This window comes from Trichogramma pretiosum, unplaced genomic scaffold, assembly GCF_000599845.2.
Source record: "Trichogramma pretiosum strain Unisexual culture from Peru unplaced genomic scaffold, Tpre_2.0 scaffold24, whole genome shotgun sequence".
In the NCBI taxonomy this organism is placed as follows: domain Eukaryota; kingdom Metazoa; phylum Arthropoda; class Insecta; order Hymenoptera; family Trichogrammatidae; genus Trichogramma; species Trichogramma pretiosum.
Genome location: NW_019641611.1, coordinates 71,405 through 85,198, shown reverse-complemented (window position 1 = coordinate 85,198; position 13,794 = coordinate 71,405). Strand labels below are relative to the sequence as shown.

The following is a 13,794-nucleotide window of genomic DNA, read 5'->3' as shown; positions in this document are numbered from 1 at the left end:
GCTGACTTGGCACTCGACTGTGCAGTTATCCTGGCGCGCGCGTCTTAATGCATCCTGCTACTGACGTACATAGAGCGGAGCAATTACTTTTCCGCGCTCGACCGTATGCTAATTTTTCGACATGAGCGCTTCTTCTCTCCATCTCTCGACAAAAGAAATAAATGAGATTTTTTTTCGCTCGAGAAATTTCGAGAGGCAAATAATTTATTGTTCCAGTCGGGTCAAGGAATGACACTTTGCGCCAGCGACGGCGGCGACGGCGGCAGCTCCGGCGCTTATACACATACTTTTTATAACGACTTTGCCGTATCATCATCCCGCACCGGCCAAGCGCACCGAAGGACGCGTGACATTTTTTTTTTAATTTTTGACGTTCGAGAGTGGAAAAAACGTTCCATCATACGCGTCCCTTGCATTATTTTTTCCGATTCGCTTCTTTTCCACTGCTTCGCCGCCTGTAGAAGCGCGAATTCATGAAATAGAATATTTTTATATATTCAGCTTGCAAGGCCAAAAATAAACTCTCAATTTCTCTCGCAAAAAAGAAGAAAACAACGACGCGCAATAAAAATAGCTGAAATTTCAGAAAAATCGATCGACGCTTACAGTAAGTTGGCAAGGTAAGCAGCGAACTATCGTTCGTGATCGTGACATTTTCAGCCAACAACATTTTACTTACACGGAAATTATTAACACGTCGTGTAATATAATAATTATGAATTTATGGCCATGTCGCAAAAATTGTAGTTATTTACATTATTATCTACGAGTCGTTGTTATGAATAAAGATCGGAACAAAAACTTGATCAAGAAAATAAACAGTCGCATCAAGACGCGTACACTCGAGATACGTTTACCGATGGAGAATTTTCCAAGCAAAACGATTTTTTTTACGATCGATTACAATCTGTGGTCGGTAATCGAAAAATGATCGATGCTATTTCATGTAAAAATCCGTCATAGAATAAATTATCAAAATGATAAACAATTTAATAAACGATTTCAAATATGTCGATCGTACGCAGATGAATAATTATTATCAAAACCTGAATTATCTTCGATCTAATATCTGTCGACTTTTTATCAGTGAAACCCTTCGCAGGACTCAATTGGCTCAATGCAACGACTGAAGAATTTTTTCACTTTATCCCCTCGGTAAGAATTGCAGTTGCTGCAATGTATAGTCGTCAAAATATTGAAATGGTCTAGGAAAAAAAAAATAGAATTAAGGCAGCTAGGAAATTGCCGGCAACAACAGGCTTGACTATTTTATTTTGCATTTTAACTTACGTACGTACGTATGTACGTCGAGCGAGCGTTATGATTCATACGCCGTGTTATCGTAATTATTAACTTTTTTCGTCGAACACGACAGGAGTCGTCGCACGATCGCTGATAATAAAACAATACAAAGTATTATTGTAATTCGACGTTGCAGGCTAGATATGTACACGTGTGTATTGTGCATGCGGTCGCAATCGCAATTAACCAAATCCCTCGATCATTTATTTTTCGTTCGGACGTCAACACGTTTAGCCTGCGCGTACGAGATAAATATAAGAACGCTCGGGGAATTTAATATTCCTTTTTTTATTATTCCTCTCGTTCAGTGGCTCACGTGCGTAAGCCAACCAGTACTTATGTGTGTGTGTGTGTATATAATATACGCCCTGAATAAAGATCACAGGCAATATCAGCGACGTTCTCGGAACAGTATCAATTTCAATGATGTTTTCTTTTTCCCCGAGATATTGTATACTCGTGCGTATTATACCGGAAATGCATCGATTTCTCACAGAGTACTTTTATTATAACAAATAGAAATTTTAAAAAAATTACACGACACTTGTTTTGAAAACGATAAACTCGAGATAATATTAAATGAATGCAAAAGACATGCAATAAAGGTAGAATACATCATATGATTATATGATACGCGAGGCACAAAATTCAAATTGTGCTTTTTGAAAATTTAGCGCAGAGCCTGTTCGTCAGCAGCAGCGCTTTTCGCGTGGCACTATCTGCTACATTTCACGTCCCTGACCTCGTAGAAAGCGCGGCAAATTTAAAAGTTCTCAACTCCTTACGAGAGACGTATTTTTGTACTTGAAAAATCAATAACTCCATGAGATTTTTTTTTTTATTTTTGTACAGTAGATTGGCAAGTTTAAGCAAATAATAATACATCAAGATTGGAACTGAAACTGCCAATCGAGCCTTTAGTTTCGCGATAAACAAACGATGGCCCATAAACCAAGCTCCAAACGAGTCTTTGTTTTGCATTTCTCTTGAAATGGTCGATGAGATCACAAAGGGGGCAAGACCGAGGCACGGGCGGCACCTCGAAAATCGTAACGCTACACCCGAACGAGCCAATAAAATGTGCTACCTACTAGGCAATATGGCCAAAATTCGGCCGCGAGGTGACAGCAGCGTCGAAGGTCAAAATATGCGCACTGGCGTCCGCGCACCACCGACAAACACGCTTTCGATCTCGTCGCCATTGCCGATCGAAATTTGCACGGTATTTAAAATAATGGATCATATTTACGGAAATCTTAGTGTAATTGCTTTGAAACAATTATTGAGAGAGAGAGGACTCAGGACGACTGGGAGAAAATCAGAATTAATTGAAAGGTAAGTTATTTAATATGTTTAATATGCAATAACAATTAGGTTAGGGGGTTTTGTTATTGTTTTTGTTATTATCATTCAATGCAACATTTTCTATTATCTTCTGTACAAACTTTGTTTTCTTAGATTAATTCAATATGAGAACTTTCACCAACAAACAAGAGAAAGGATCCGATTTCGATCATAAATATGGAAGCCTTAAATTAAAACAATTACAACATTTATTGAGAGAAAGAGGGGCCCGGGTGACTGGACGAAAATCCGAGTTGGTTGAAAGGTAAACTTTATTTAGTATANATTAATAAAAAAATTGCATGGCTTAAACTTGTATTGTTCTTAAATATGTTTAATGTTTTTTCAAAATTGTTTGTTAAAAATGTTTAATAAAAATCATTTTTACATGGAAATTGTATTTTTCTTATTATTTGTTAAACTCAACATTAATTATTTATTATGTGTAAGCTTACATAATATTATCTTTAAAATTAGCCAGCATGATACATACTCTGATTATTTCTGATGATAAAGGGAGAAGATCACGAGTGAGTTTCTTTGAAAGAATGGTATATGTTTTCATTAGTCCAATAATCCTCTCCACATGAACTCTATGCTTGGACAATTTTCTGTCTTTCACAATTACATTGTGCGACAAATTTCCACTGACCATTGGAGTAGGTGTGCACACAGTGACGTCGCATGGGGCAAACAAATCTTGTACCATGATTCCCTTATCCGCAAGTATCACATCACCTGCTTTACATTTCTGCCTCAAATCACTGCGTTCAATTATCTGACGATCACTAGTAGAACCACCATAAGGCTCAGAAATATAAGATATTAAGCCACCTGGGCTAGTCCCTACCATAACTTTCAACGTATTACTATTTTTATATGTACTAAAAGTAGCTTGTTTTAATTTAGGATTGTTGGGAGCATCTATCTTCAATTCTGTGGCATCTAGTGTCACTCTGGTTTTAGGATAATTATTTTTGAAAACATGAGGCATATAAAAATTCACTAATTCTCTACTTGGCCATATGTCTATAAGGGACCACAATTTAGCCATAGAAATTATCCACACATGAAATATTTCACTGACACAAGTTTCACTGATATTGAAGTGTTCAGCTAACTCTAAATTACAGGCATCTCTTCTCAATTTCCACAAAACTAAAAATAACTGATTGTTCACTGTAATATTTTTTGATTTTTCTAATTTCTCAAAGTGATTTCTAAGTGGTTTTAATGTTTGCAAAACAACCATATACTTTTCATATGTCAATCCTGTAAAGTGTTGCAATTGTCTAGGTTTGTCTTTGTAATCTTCAATGTTGTATTTTGCACATCCAATAGTTTGAACAGCGACTACTTTATTTTCTTTGTGAAAATTATTTTTGGTCACTTGTTCACTTATTAAATTATTTTTATGCACTGGTTCAGGTGAGACGTATAGTTCTTCATACACATCAAAGCCTTGTTGTTGAGCTGATGCAATACTGCACTCAAATTCATTTATATTGTGTGAGTGTACAGGTGAATCTGTGCAATCCATATTGAACTCGTTTGTACCAGATGATTCATTGACCTGCAGAAAGAAAAAATGTTTAATATGTGTAATACAGTACATAAAAACTTCAATAAACCATACCTTATCATTTATGTCACTGTTATTAATTGAGTGAGGATTGCTGATACTTTGTACTTCTGTCACCTGCAAAACAATAAACAAATTCAATATTTATACTGAATAAATATATGCAATTTTTATGCTAAAAAGTGATAAAAAATAACATACTGTCGATGAGGGTGCTTCTTCTTTTTTTCTTTCTATTTCAGAAAAGATGGTTGGAATGCAATTAGTTTTTAATTTGACACGACTCATTTCATATCCTCCTATAAAATAAAATAGGCAGTTAATTATCTTTCCAATGAAATAAGAAAAACTTCAAGAATATGAACAAATTAGTAAAAAGTTATCAATATTACTTACCTATGACACTTTCTGTGTAAATATCAGTTGGTTGAAAATGTTTGGTGCACAAACCATGACACGACTTTGGATTATAGTTCGGTCTTTCAATTGCTTCCAACCATCGTTTCCTTAATTCAGGGTCTTTTGGGAATTTAAATTTTTTTTTCCCCTTACAATTTTTGACACTACAATTCATTATTTTTATTTACTTTTGATTTATTTTTAGTATTCAGAACAAACTGTCAAAGGGTCGCGAAGAAAAATATCTACTGCTATCGAGATTATCCGGTCACAAAAATCATGCATCTGCGCATGACTTGACCTACGACGCTGCTGTCATCTCGCGGCCGAATTTTGGCCATATTGCCTAACAGGCGTGTGTGAAAGCTAATACGCATGAGATGATTTCATCGCCGCTCGGTCGGCTGACGACTCGGCGACGATCGCTGCTTAACCGCATATACTTAGGCACGGCGCGCACAAGTAGAGCCTCTTGCCGCCAGAACCAAGGCGGCGTTCGGCGTTTCGTTCGCACCACTCGCCGCAGCGAGCGCAGATCACCCAATCGAAAAATCTCGAGAGAGCAGCTAGCAGCAGCACCGCGCGACTACGAGTGCCGCTCTTAGATACAATCGTGCGCGCTGAACAACAGAAGGACCCTTATAACCTCAAACTCGTGTAAAAAAAGACAGTCTTAGCTTATACGTTTCGTAGGACGGATCGCCGAGACGCGTCGATCATCAGTGCTACTGAAAATTTCTCAGCTCAACGAGTCGATATCGGATCAGCCAACTGCCACGACAATCATACACGTAAACAAAAAAGCCATCCGTGATCTGCGCTGTATTATTTATACTGCTTGGCTAAACGAAGGGCCGGAACTTCTTGTGCGTACGCTCCTAAAAAGCAGCGTGTGGTGAGGTGTAGATCATTGGCGCAGCGCGCGCATCCCGTTTTGCAAAAATATATATAGGCAAGCTGGCTACTGCTGCCGCTGCTGCTGGTACGATCGTCCCCGCGGCTATGCTGCGCGACGAGTCGTCCAACTCGGGGGCGCCCGTGCACACACAACACCAACCACACAGAGACAAAAGCAAGATGGAAGATCTCGCAGTCGAAGTATGCGGCGAAAACGGAGCGTATTACAAGGTGCGTTATTATCACAATTAAGCCGGCTTTTTCTCCTCGCGGTCCTTCGGCAATCGACCCTGCCCGGACGCGTCAAACCCGCTCCCGATACGGCCGGCTTATGGGCGAAAAACTCCATCTCCCTGTGCTCCCAAAGTGCCGGCCGCCCCCGACGCCATCGTGTACTACTGCATCTCTGTATATAACATATATACCTTCCTTGCTCTCTATATTGTTGAGAAAATCCCTCCAGACATTTACGAAGCACACCCTTGACACTCGATTGATTTTTTAGAATGACTTTTCTTTTCTTGTCTTGTTGGCATAGGCTCGACCGAGCCGGCTTGATGATTATTTTTCTTTGTTTCCCTAATAAACTTGTTTTGGGGTAGGTGTGTACGACGAAATTTATTGACTTGAATAGCACCCGGTGCTTCGTTGCGCTTTCCCATTATTTTTAACTTTCACTTTCGGTTTGTTTCCACACATGCTCCGTTTTAACTTTTCTATTCATCAATAAGGCGTGGACATTTTAAAACCTCCGCTACATAACACCCTTTCATCTATGAGCAAAATTTATTTGACTAACCATTGCATGATTTTCATCTGTTTACACAGGCCTTTGTCAGAGATGTTTACCAAGATGAAGTACTTGTGGCTTTTGAAAATGAGTAAGTTGACACATTTTTTATCTCATTGCTTCTAATTCTTGTAATAAATTTTTATGTTTCATTTATATTAGCTGGCAACCAGAATCAAAGTTCCACTTTTCAAAAGTACGTCTACCACCAAAAGAAGGTCCAAAACCAGAATTTCAAGTTGGTCAAGAAATTGAAGTATTCTCTAGAGCAAATGACCAAGAAGCTAGTGGCTGGTGGAAGGCTGTCATTAACGTAAGTTAAAAGTTTAAATTTTCAAATATTATTTTAAATCAATAAACTTATCTTTGTGAATCTAAATTATAGATGACAAAAGGTGGTTTTCAAGTCATAGAATACTTGGGATGGGACTGCGCTTATACTGAAATTGTTGCCAGTGAAAGATTGAGACCAAAAAATCCAAATCCTCCTATTGACAAAAATTCGTTTTTCAAAGTTGAGATAGATGTACCTGAGGAATTACGTGAATTGTAAGATTAATATTATTCAATTACCATTACCTTCCAATTAAATTTTATGGTTTAAATGATGAATTTTTTTATTTCATTTAAAATAGTGCAAAAATGGATGGGGTACATAAGGAATTCCAAAAGGTAATTGATGCAGCAGTGTGTAGGTATGTGCCTGAACGAGGAGTATTGCTGGCCATCTCCCGTCAAGAAAGTTTGAGTCGACGTTGTCAAATGCTTCAAGACATGCATTTACGCAATTTAACACAAAAGGTAATGGTGAATCAAATCGCTCAATACTGTTTATAATGTAATTAATTTTAGTTACTCTGAAGTCATTCTTTCAGTGGTCTTTTTTAAACAAATAAACTAATTTATTTGATAAAATTTTTAAATATTTTCTGTATTTTATTTAATAAACTTTGTATTATAATTGTTTTAAACTACATTGATCATTATAATATTTTTGCAGGTACTTTTATTAAAAAGAACAGAAGAAGCTGCTCGTCAACTTGAATCAACTAAATTGCAATCATCAGGAGTGTAAGTAAAATTTAATTTTGCATTTATCTTCTTTTTTATATCCATTTTATTATTTATTTCTTCTGTGACAGTTCTTATTAACCACTAACATGAATATGAATTTGAAAATCTAGTCTCATTCTGTCTTGGATTTTTATTAATTATTTATGATGATGAAATTTTGATAATCCTTCAGCTAAAATCATTCCTTTTAAAAATATAGTTGTATTTTTCTAACAATTTCTTTGCATGTATGCTGTGCATATGTCTTTAAACAAAATATTACTCATAGTGAAAATTCAAGATGTAAGTGTAAAGTTCTTCATTCAATTCATTACAAATAATAAAACTTCTAACTGCCAATAATTTTGGCCAGTACATGTTTCTGGCTGAAGTATAAGCTAATGAAAGGCGATGCAATTCCATAAATAGTTAAAATTTTGTTACTAATTTCTAATTTAAAAAAAGAATTAATTTCTCATTGCGATCGATGCTTTGCATATGATGTTCTGTACACAGGCCTTAATACATTTTCTCATCTCATATCAAGTCGTACTGTAGTTTGAAAACAAATGATAATTCAATATTGCACTTGTAGTTTTCACTTGAGTCGCAATTGCCATAAATAACAATTTGATTACCAATTACCAAATTGGGTAAAAATTGAATGCATTATTGGTACACCCTATTAGTTCAATTTGATGAATAAAAAGTAGGGCCATCCTTAAAATTATAAGCCAGTTGATGAAATTATTAACTGGTTGATAGTATCAACTTCCATGTAAGTTTTGAAGCTCGTTTTATTAAATTTTGAATTTGAAAAAGATTAAATTTTGTAATTTGTATATTGTGAAAAAAAAGTAGGTCTTATGAGAGCTTTTTAAGTTGATGTATGTCAAAGTAAAGAGCCCACGTTACAAGAGGGTTTTCTTTCTTATTTCAGAAAATTTAGATCAAACAACTTTGCATACCAACGTGTCTCAGACTATGAGACAGGAGCGAACACAAATTCAAGGTGAGACCCATGCTGTGTGGTCTAGACCACTGTTAGCTTTTTGTACTATGTAAAAGTTCACAATGGTTTTTTATCAATTCCCAAAATATGTATTAAAATTACACACGTTCATGCATGCCACAAGTGCAGTGTAGATCATATAAGTTTATGCTTTTACCACTTCATATGCAAAGTAATATACCATTTGATTTTATCTTTAGTATATTTATTCATGTGACACTAAATAGAAATAATATTACATACAATTTAGTAGTTTTTTTTTCTCTCAAAAACTGTTATCTATCCTATTCCAGGCTCTTGCATTGAAAAATCTTTATCTTTTAGTTTGTCACATTCAAATTGTTAGTTTTAACTTCTTTACATTCAAAAAATCATAAAAAATCTTCTAAATTTACAAATGATGGCCCTTCTATCTTACCCTTTGTTAAATGTATTTATTTTTTCATTGAACATTACCATAGTAAATGAAAAACAAAGCATCGATCAAAATTCATTATTAAAGCTCTAAAACAACATGACCTAATGATAATAAGAACTACAATTGCAGATTTTGAATGATTTTACTTTTCAATTTTTTTCTTTAGAGATGTAACACACCTTGTAAATTTCATAAGATTTTTTTTCTTCAACAGTTCTTCAATAGTTGTTTCTAATGTTGAATTCTATAGGTTTAAAAAATTAAGAATCCTTGTTTCCTCGCACTCTATGTGAAATATTTTCATCAGCTTTCTTCATGTACTAAAAACTATAATTATTTATTTATTATAATACCAAAAAATATTTTTATTTTTTAGGTACACAGATGAATTCAGTGTTAGAGATGATCTTATGGGACTTGCCATTGGTGCTCATGGATCCAATATTCAAACAGCAAGGAAGGTTGAAGGTGTTACCAACATAGAATTAGAAGAAAATTCTTGCACTTTCAAAATTCATGGAGAGGTAAAATTTTTAAAGTTAAAATAATCACTATTGCATTATTATGTATATTAAAACTCAATTTTTTTTTAAGACGCACGAAGCTGTAAAACGCGCTCGCTCTATATTAGAATACAGTGAAGAATCCATTCAAGTTCCACGTATCCTTGTTGGGAAAGTAATTGGTAAAAATGGAAGAATTATCCAAGAAATCGTGGATAAAAGTGGAGTTGTAAGTACTTGGGAACATGGCGTTGTAAGATTGACAAAATACTTTGAAGTGGATTTCAAATTGGAATTTATAAATTTTACGCTTAAAATTCATTTTAGGTAAGAGTGAAAATAGAAGGTGACAATGAACCTCAACCAACAATTCCTCGTGAAGAAGGTCAAGTACCTTTTGTATTTGTAGGTACTGTAGAAAGTATCTCAAATGCCAAAGTTTTATTGGAATACCATTTAGCCCATTTAAAGGTAAATTAGAAAATCTGGAAGATAAATAAAATTGATATGTAGTAAAATTCAACACTCTGACAATATCGTTACACAAATAATCTGTGTAGGAAGTAGAAAAACTTAGACAAGAAAAACTCGAAATCGACCAACAGTTAAGAAGCATGCATGGAACAAATACTGGTCCATTGCACAACTTCCAAGCCACTAGGCGAGGGCCAATGGGTACAGAAGAGACTACTAACAGCCGTGGTGGACGAGGAGGTCAGTCTGGTAGAGGTCGGGGTGGTGGCAGAGGGAGAGCACCTGCTAGACACAACAGTGGTAAATATAATAGACTTACTGAGAAGAATCGTTGGTGAAAAGAAAATGCCCAACTACTAAATTTATTTCCGTAGGAATGCGCCGAGACACGATGGAAAGCAATGATGATCGCATACGTGATTTGCCACCTAGGGGTGTTCATCATCAAGAACGCGGTAATTATCAAGGAAGTGGTTATGGTGGTGGCCGACAAGGTGGAGGTGGACGCCCTAATGCTCAACGACGAGATCGAAGGGACGACAGACGTCGAACAAATGACGATGATGACAATGTTCACGATAGCCATGATGTATCTAGCGTTGATCGAGGTAACGATTCTTTTTTTACATTAATAAATCGCAATATTAACGTTTCCGCGATTTAACTAGCATGCTACCCTAATTTTGTGATAATTCTTGGGTTTCAAAGCACGTAATAGTAAAAACAGAAAATCCTAATTTTTTTATTTATGCAAGTGATCTTTACTATTCCAAATTCTTATACGAAAATATTTTATTTATTAGAGCCGGAACATTCAACTATTTTTCACTAGCTTATTTAAGTAAATCAAGTAGAATTTATTTTAAAATTTGAAATTAGTAGAGCTTTAAGATTATACATAAAACTTGCAGCAAAAAATTGTGACCATTTAACAAATCTCTAGTGTTTTCCATTTCGTGATTAGGTTAACTAACGCCTATTACTAATCTCAATATGTGGGTGTTGACCGTTAATGTAAAAAAAATCAACATGAATCGAAATCACAAAATTAATAAATGGTCACAATGGTTTGTATGTATTTAGAATCGGTATCAAGTTTGGAAGGTGGCTCCAAAGGGCAGAAAAGGCGTATACGACGCTATCGGCAGCGCAGTTCTACTCCGTCTCGTAGTCGCCGAGGTAAATTTTCTTAAAACTCAAACCTTCGACCATTCACTGATACTCATGATAAGTGTATATGTGCGTCGGTGTGTATAGAAAGAAAATTCATTCGGCTTATAATCACACTTTTTGCAATTATTACACATTTGCATCTTCGCAATAATTTTGATATTATCTTCTAATCTTTACGATAATTTAAACATTTAATTCTAGGCAGCAGTGCTGGTCCTATGGAACAAAATTCAGTCAAAGAAAACAGCGGTGCACCATCGAGTAATGATGTGACAGTTACAACAAACGTAGGAAACGGTGGTAATCAGCCAAGCGGTCCTAAGGGTCGTGAGCAACGCAACCGTTACAGTCGTGGAGCCCCACAGAATAACAAGCCCAAAGAGACCATGGTCAATGGTACCAGTGGCTAAGGGCAACGTTGAATTCATCGTGAACACTTCAAGCAACACGTTCAATCAATAATATGCTCCACGACGACCCATCACTCGCGCGTGACGCAGGTGCACATAAAAAAAATTCCCCCTTAAAAAGTTACAACTCATTACAATATTAATGAATTAACGAACAAAAAATGAGATAGCGAACAACTAGCAGCATCTAAATCTTCAACATACCCAAACAATCTAAAAGCAAACCACATTGATATGAGCCCCGCGACTAACTGATACGCATGAAAGCGATCATTTTTTCGCAGGATAAATTACAACGTAAGACGTTAAACACTAAAATAGAAAGTAAGTGAGAGGATATGGCAGATTTTTCTCAAAGAAAATTGTGCCCGTTAACTGTCAGAGTTAGGGTTATCATAATGCGGTTAAAATTAAATGCCTGAGATGTAGAAAGTGACTGTGTTCGAGAAAATTCGCGATTTATATATGTGTGAATTATATATAAGTGAATGTGTAAACAATATAACATTGTACAATACAAATCAAGTTATAAACTATGTGCATCGGCATTATAAAAAATAACGCATTAACCCTCTACTTACTACATGAACTATCACACAAGATTTTTGAAACGTGACTTGAAGAATTAACCTATGCTCGTCTTAAGACTGTTTGCTACTGATAAGAAATAAAAATAATGACACTTGTAATCAACAATACATCTCCTTACACTTTTAAAGAAATATTTAATTTAAAAAGTGATTATCATTAGAAATCACTCGAAAACACACAACATCCGCGATGGTTTAATTTTTAATGTAAACCATTATTGTGTGACAAGTTCTTGCATAAAATTTGAAACATTTATTGAGAAATTAAATGCAAAACTAGTAGCCTAAGCAATACGATTATTTTAAAATATGAAAACATATAACTGTTTGATCGGTATCATTGTGCTTTATTTTTATACCCCCTCTCGGCCACTTCACCGAGTTTAGTACGCATGAACTTGTTGATATAATAATAAACGTGCACTCGAAATAGTGATTGCAACATTGTACGAAAAAATTTAGCATTTTTACGGTATTTGTACTAATTTTAATTGCAAAAATAGCTCGAATATAATATAATCGTGTCCATGAAAGTTTAGTTGCTACGACAAAATAAGCTAATACGTATGCATAGTCAAATCTAAAAGAGCAAAAAAATCGATGGATTCGAGTAGATACGTATATTTTACAATGAACGATATTGCTATGGCTGCTACTGTGCATTTTTTGCAGTTCTACCGTTTCTCGATGCTGTTTTTTCTGTTTTTCGATTATACGTGATATAATAATTGATTTCGTTCTTTTTTCTTAATTATTTTTCGTTAATGATTATTAAGTATATTAAGTATATAGCTAATATACTCAAGAAATACGTCTATTAGATTTTTACTTTTTTGAATACAGTGCTTGTTTGATTCATTTGATTGTTAATTTAATACATGGAAGAAATAAATGTATTTGCTGATCAGATTGGCTAATCATATAAGATTATAAAAAAATAATTGTAATAATAAAAAATTATGAGAAAAGTGTATTACACAAAATGATAATTAACACAATGCGATGATGATTGATATGTGGACAAACGAAAAGAGAGACGCCAAGTGCACTCGCGTTAGTGAGTTTGATAAGAGAAGAAAAAGTGTTGCGCTTGTTAAAGCGTTCTGAAAGGTGGTTTACTTTTTCCTCTAATCTTCTTATTTGCCTATTAAGCTTACACCGTGATTTTCTTCAACTATACTCCATTATTATTTTTAATATTTTCTTACTTTGATTTATTTTTAATTCCTCAGTTTTCTCTCTTTTCTTCTGATGCATAATTATATGATGCCTGCTAATTTATACATTAAATGCTTTACAGTAACATTTCTTAAAATAACTTGTTCATTTTTCACGATGATTTATCATCCTATGAAAAAAGAGGAAAAGTCAATTTAAATTTCTGTAGCCACACTAACGCATGATGTGCCAGAGGGAAAGATAAGGAAAGAATGAAAAGTGTTTTTACAATATCTAGCCGATGCGAAGACTTAGCGTAAACACGCATTACCTTTATTAAACTATATTATAAACTTAATAGAAACTTGTGGATGTCTGAAATTAGCTTTACTGTGTAAAAAAGAGCTAAAAAAATAACACATAAAAGTGATTTAAGATCCATTTAAATTGATGTTACCATTCAATTTAATAAACATGCAAAAAATGAGTATGAATATAAATACTGCGGTAATTCTGCTTCTGGATTTTGACAACAACCGATCGGACAAGTCTGATATTTCGTATTAACGGATACCAAATCGAGTGATGATTTAAAAAAGAAGTAGCATCTTCGAAAAATTAATGATACAACGTACGCCGGCTAACGAAACTATCTTTATAATGACATCTTAACGTAAGTGAAGTAACTG

At 34.8% G+C, this 13,794-nt stretch overlaps 2 protein-coding genes across 4 annotated transcripts; one reads left to right on the top strand and one right to left on the bottom strand.

The window, feature by feature from the left end:
- Positions 1-3,097: 3,097 nt before the first annotated feature.
- Positions 3,098-4,991, bottom strand: LOC106648132. The gene is made up of 4 exons (XM_023458636.1): positions 4,625-4,991; positions 4,430-4,527; positions 4,283-4,345; positions 3,098-4,219 (listed from the first exon to the last, which is right to left on the bottom strand). Exons 1-4 carry the CDS (start codon positions 4,800-4,802, stop codon positions 3,098-3,100), a joined length of 1,461 nt encoding a protein of 486 aa, XP_023314404.1. The 5' UTR covers positions 4,803-4,991.
- Positions 4,992-5,104: 113 nt separating this feature from the next.
- Positions 5,105-12,920, top strand: LOC106648334 (synaptic functional regulator FMR1). 3 transcript variants are annotated; one of them, XM_014365131.2, is made up of 14 exons: positions 5,105-5,755; positions 6,353-6,405; positions 6,477-6,627; positions 6,700-6,863; positions 6,950-7,115; positions 7,315-7,385; positions 8,308-8,379; positions 9,174-9,321; positions 9,392-9,529; positions 9,628-9,771; positions 9,861-10,074; positions 10,149-10,382; positions 10,858-10,953; positions 11,149-12,920. In XM_014365131.2, the coding sequence occupies exons 1-14, from the start codon at positions 5,630-5,632 to the stop codon at positions 11,355-11,357; spliced, it is 1,986 nt and encodes a 661-aa protein (XP_014220617.1). In that variant the 5' UTR covers positions 5,105-5,629; the 3' UTR covers positions 11,358-12,920. The 3 variants fall into 3 exon arrangements, with proteins under 3 accessions (XP_014220617.1, XP_014220619.1, XP_023314401.1); XM_014365133.2 differs by lacking the exon at positions 8,308-8,379 and having other exon boundaries at positions 5,107-5,755; XM_023458633.1 differs by lacking the exon at positions 10,858-10,953 and having other exon boundaries at positions 5,107-5,755.
- The last annotated feature ends 874 nt before the right edge of the window (positions 12,921-13,794 follow it).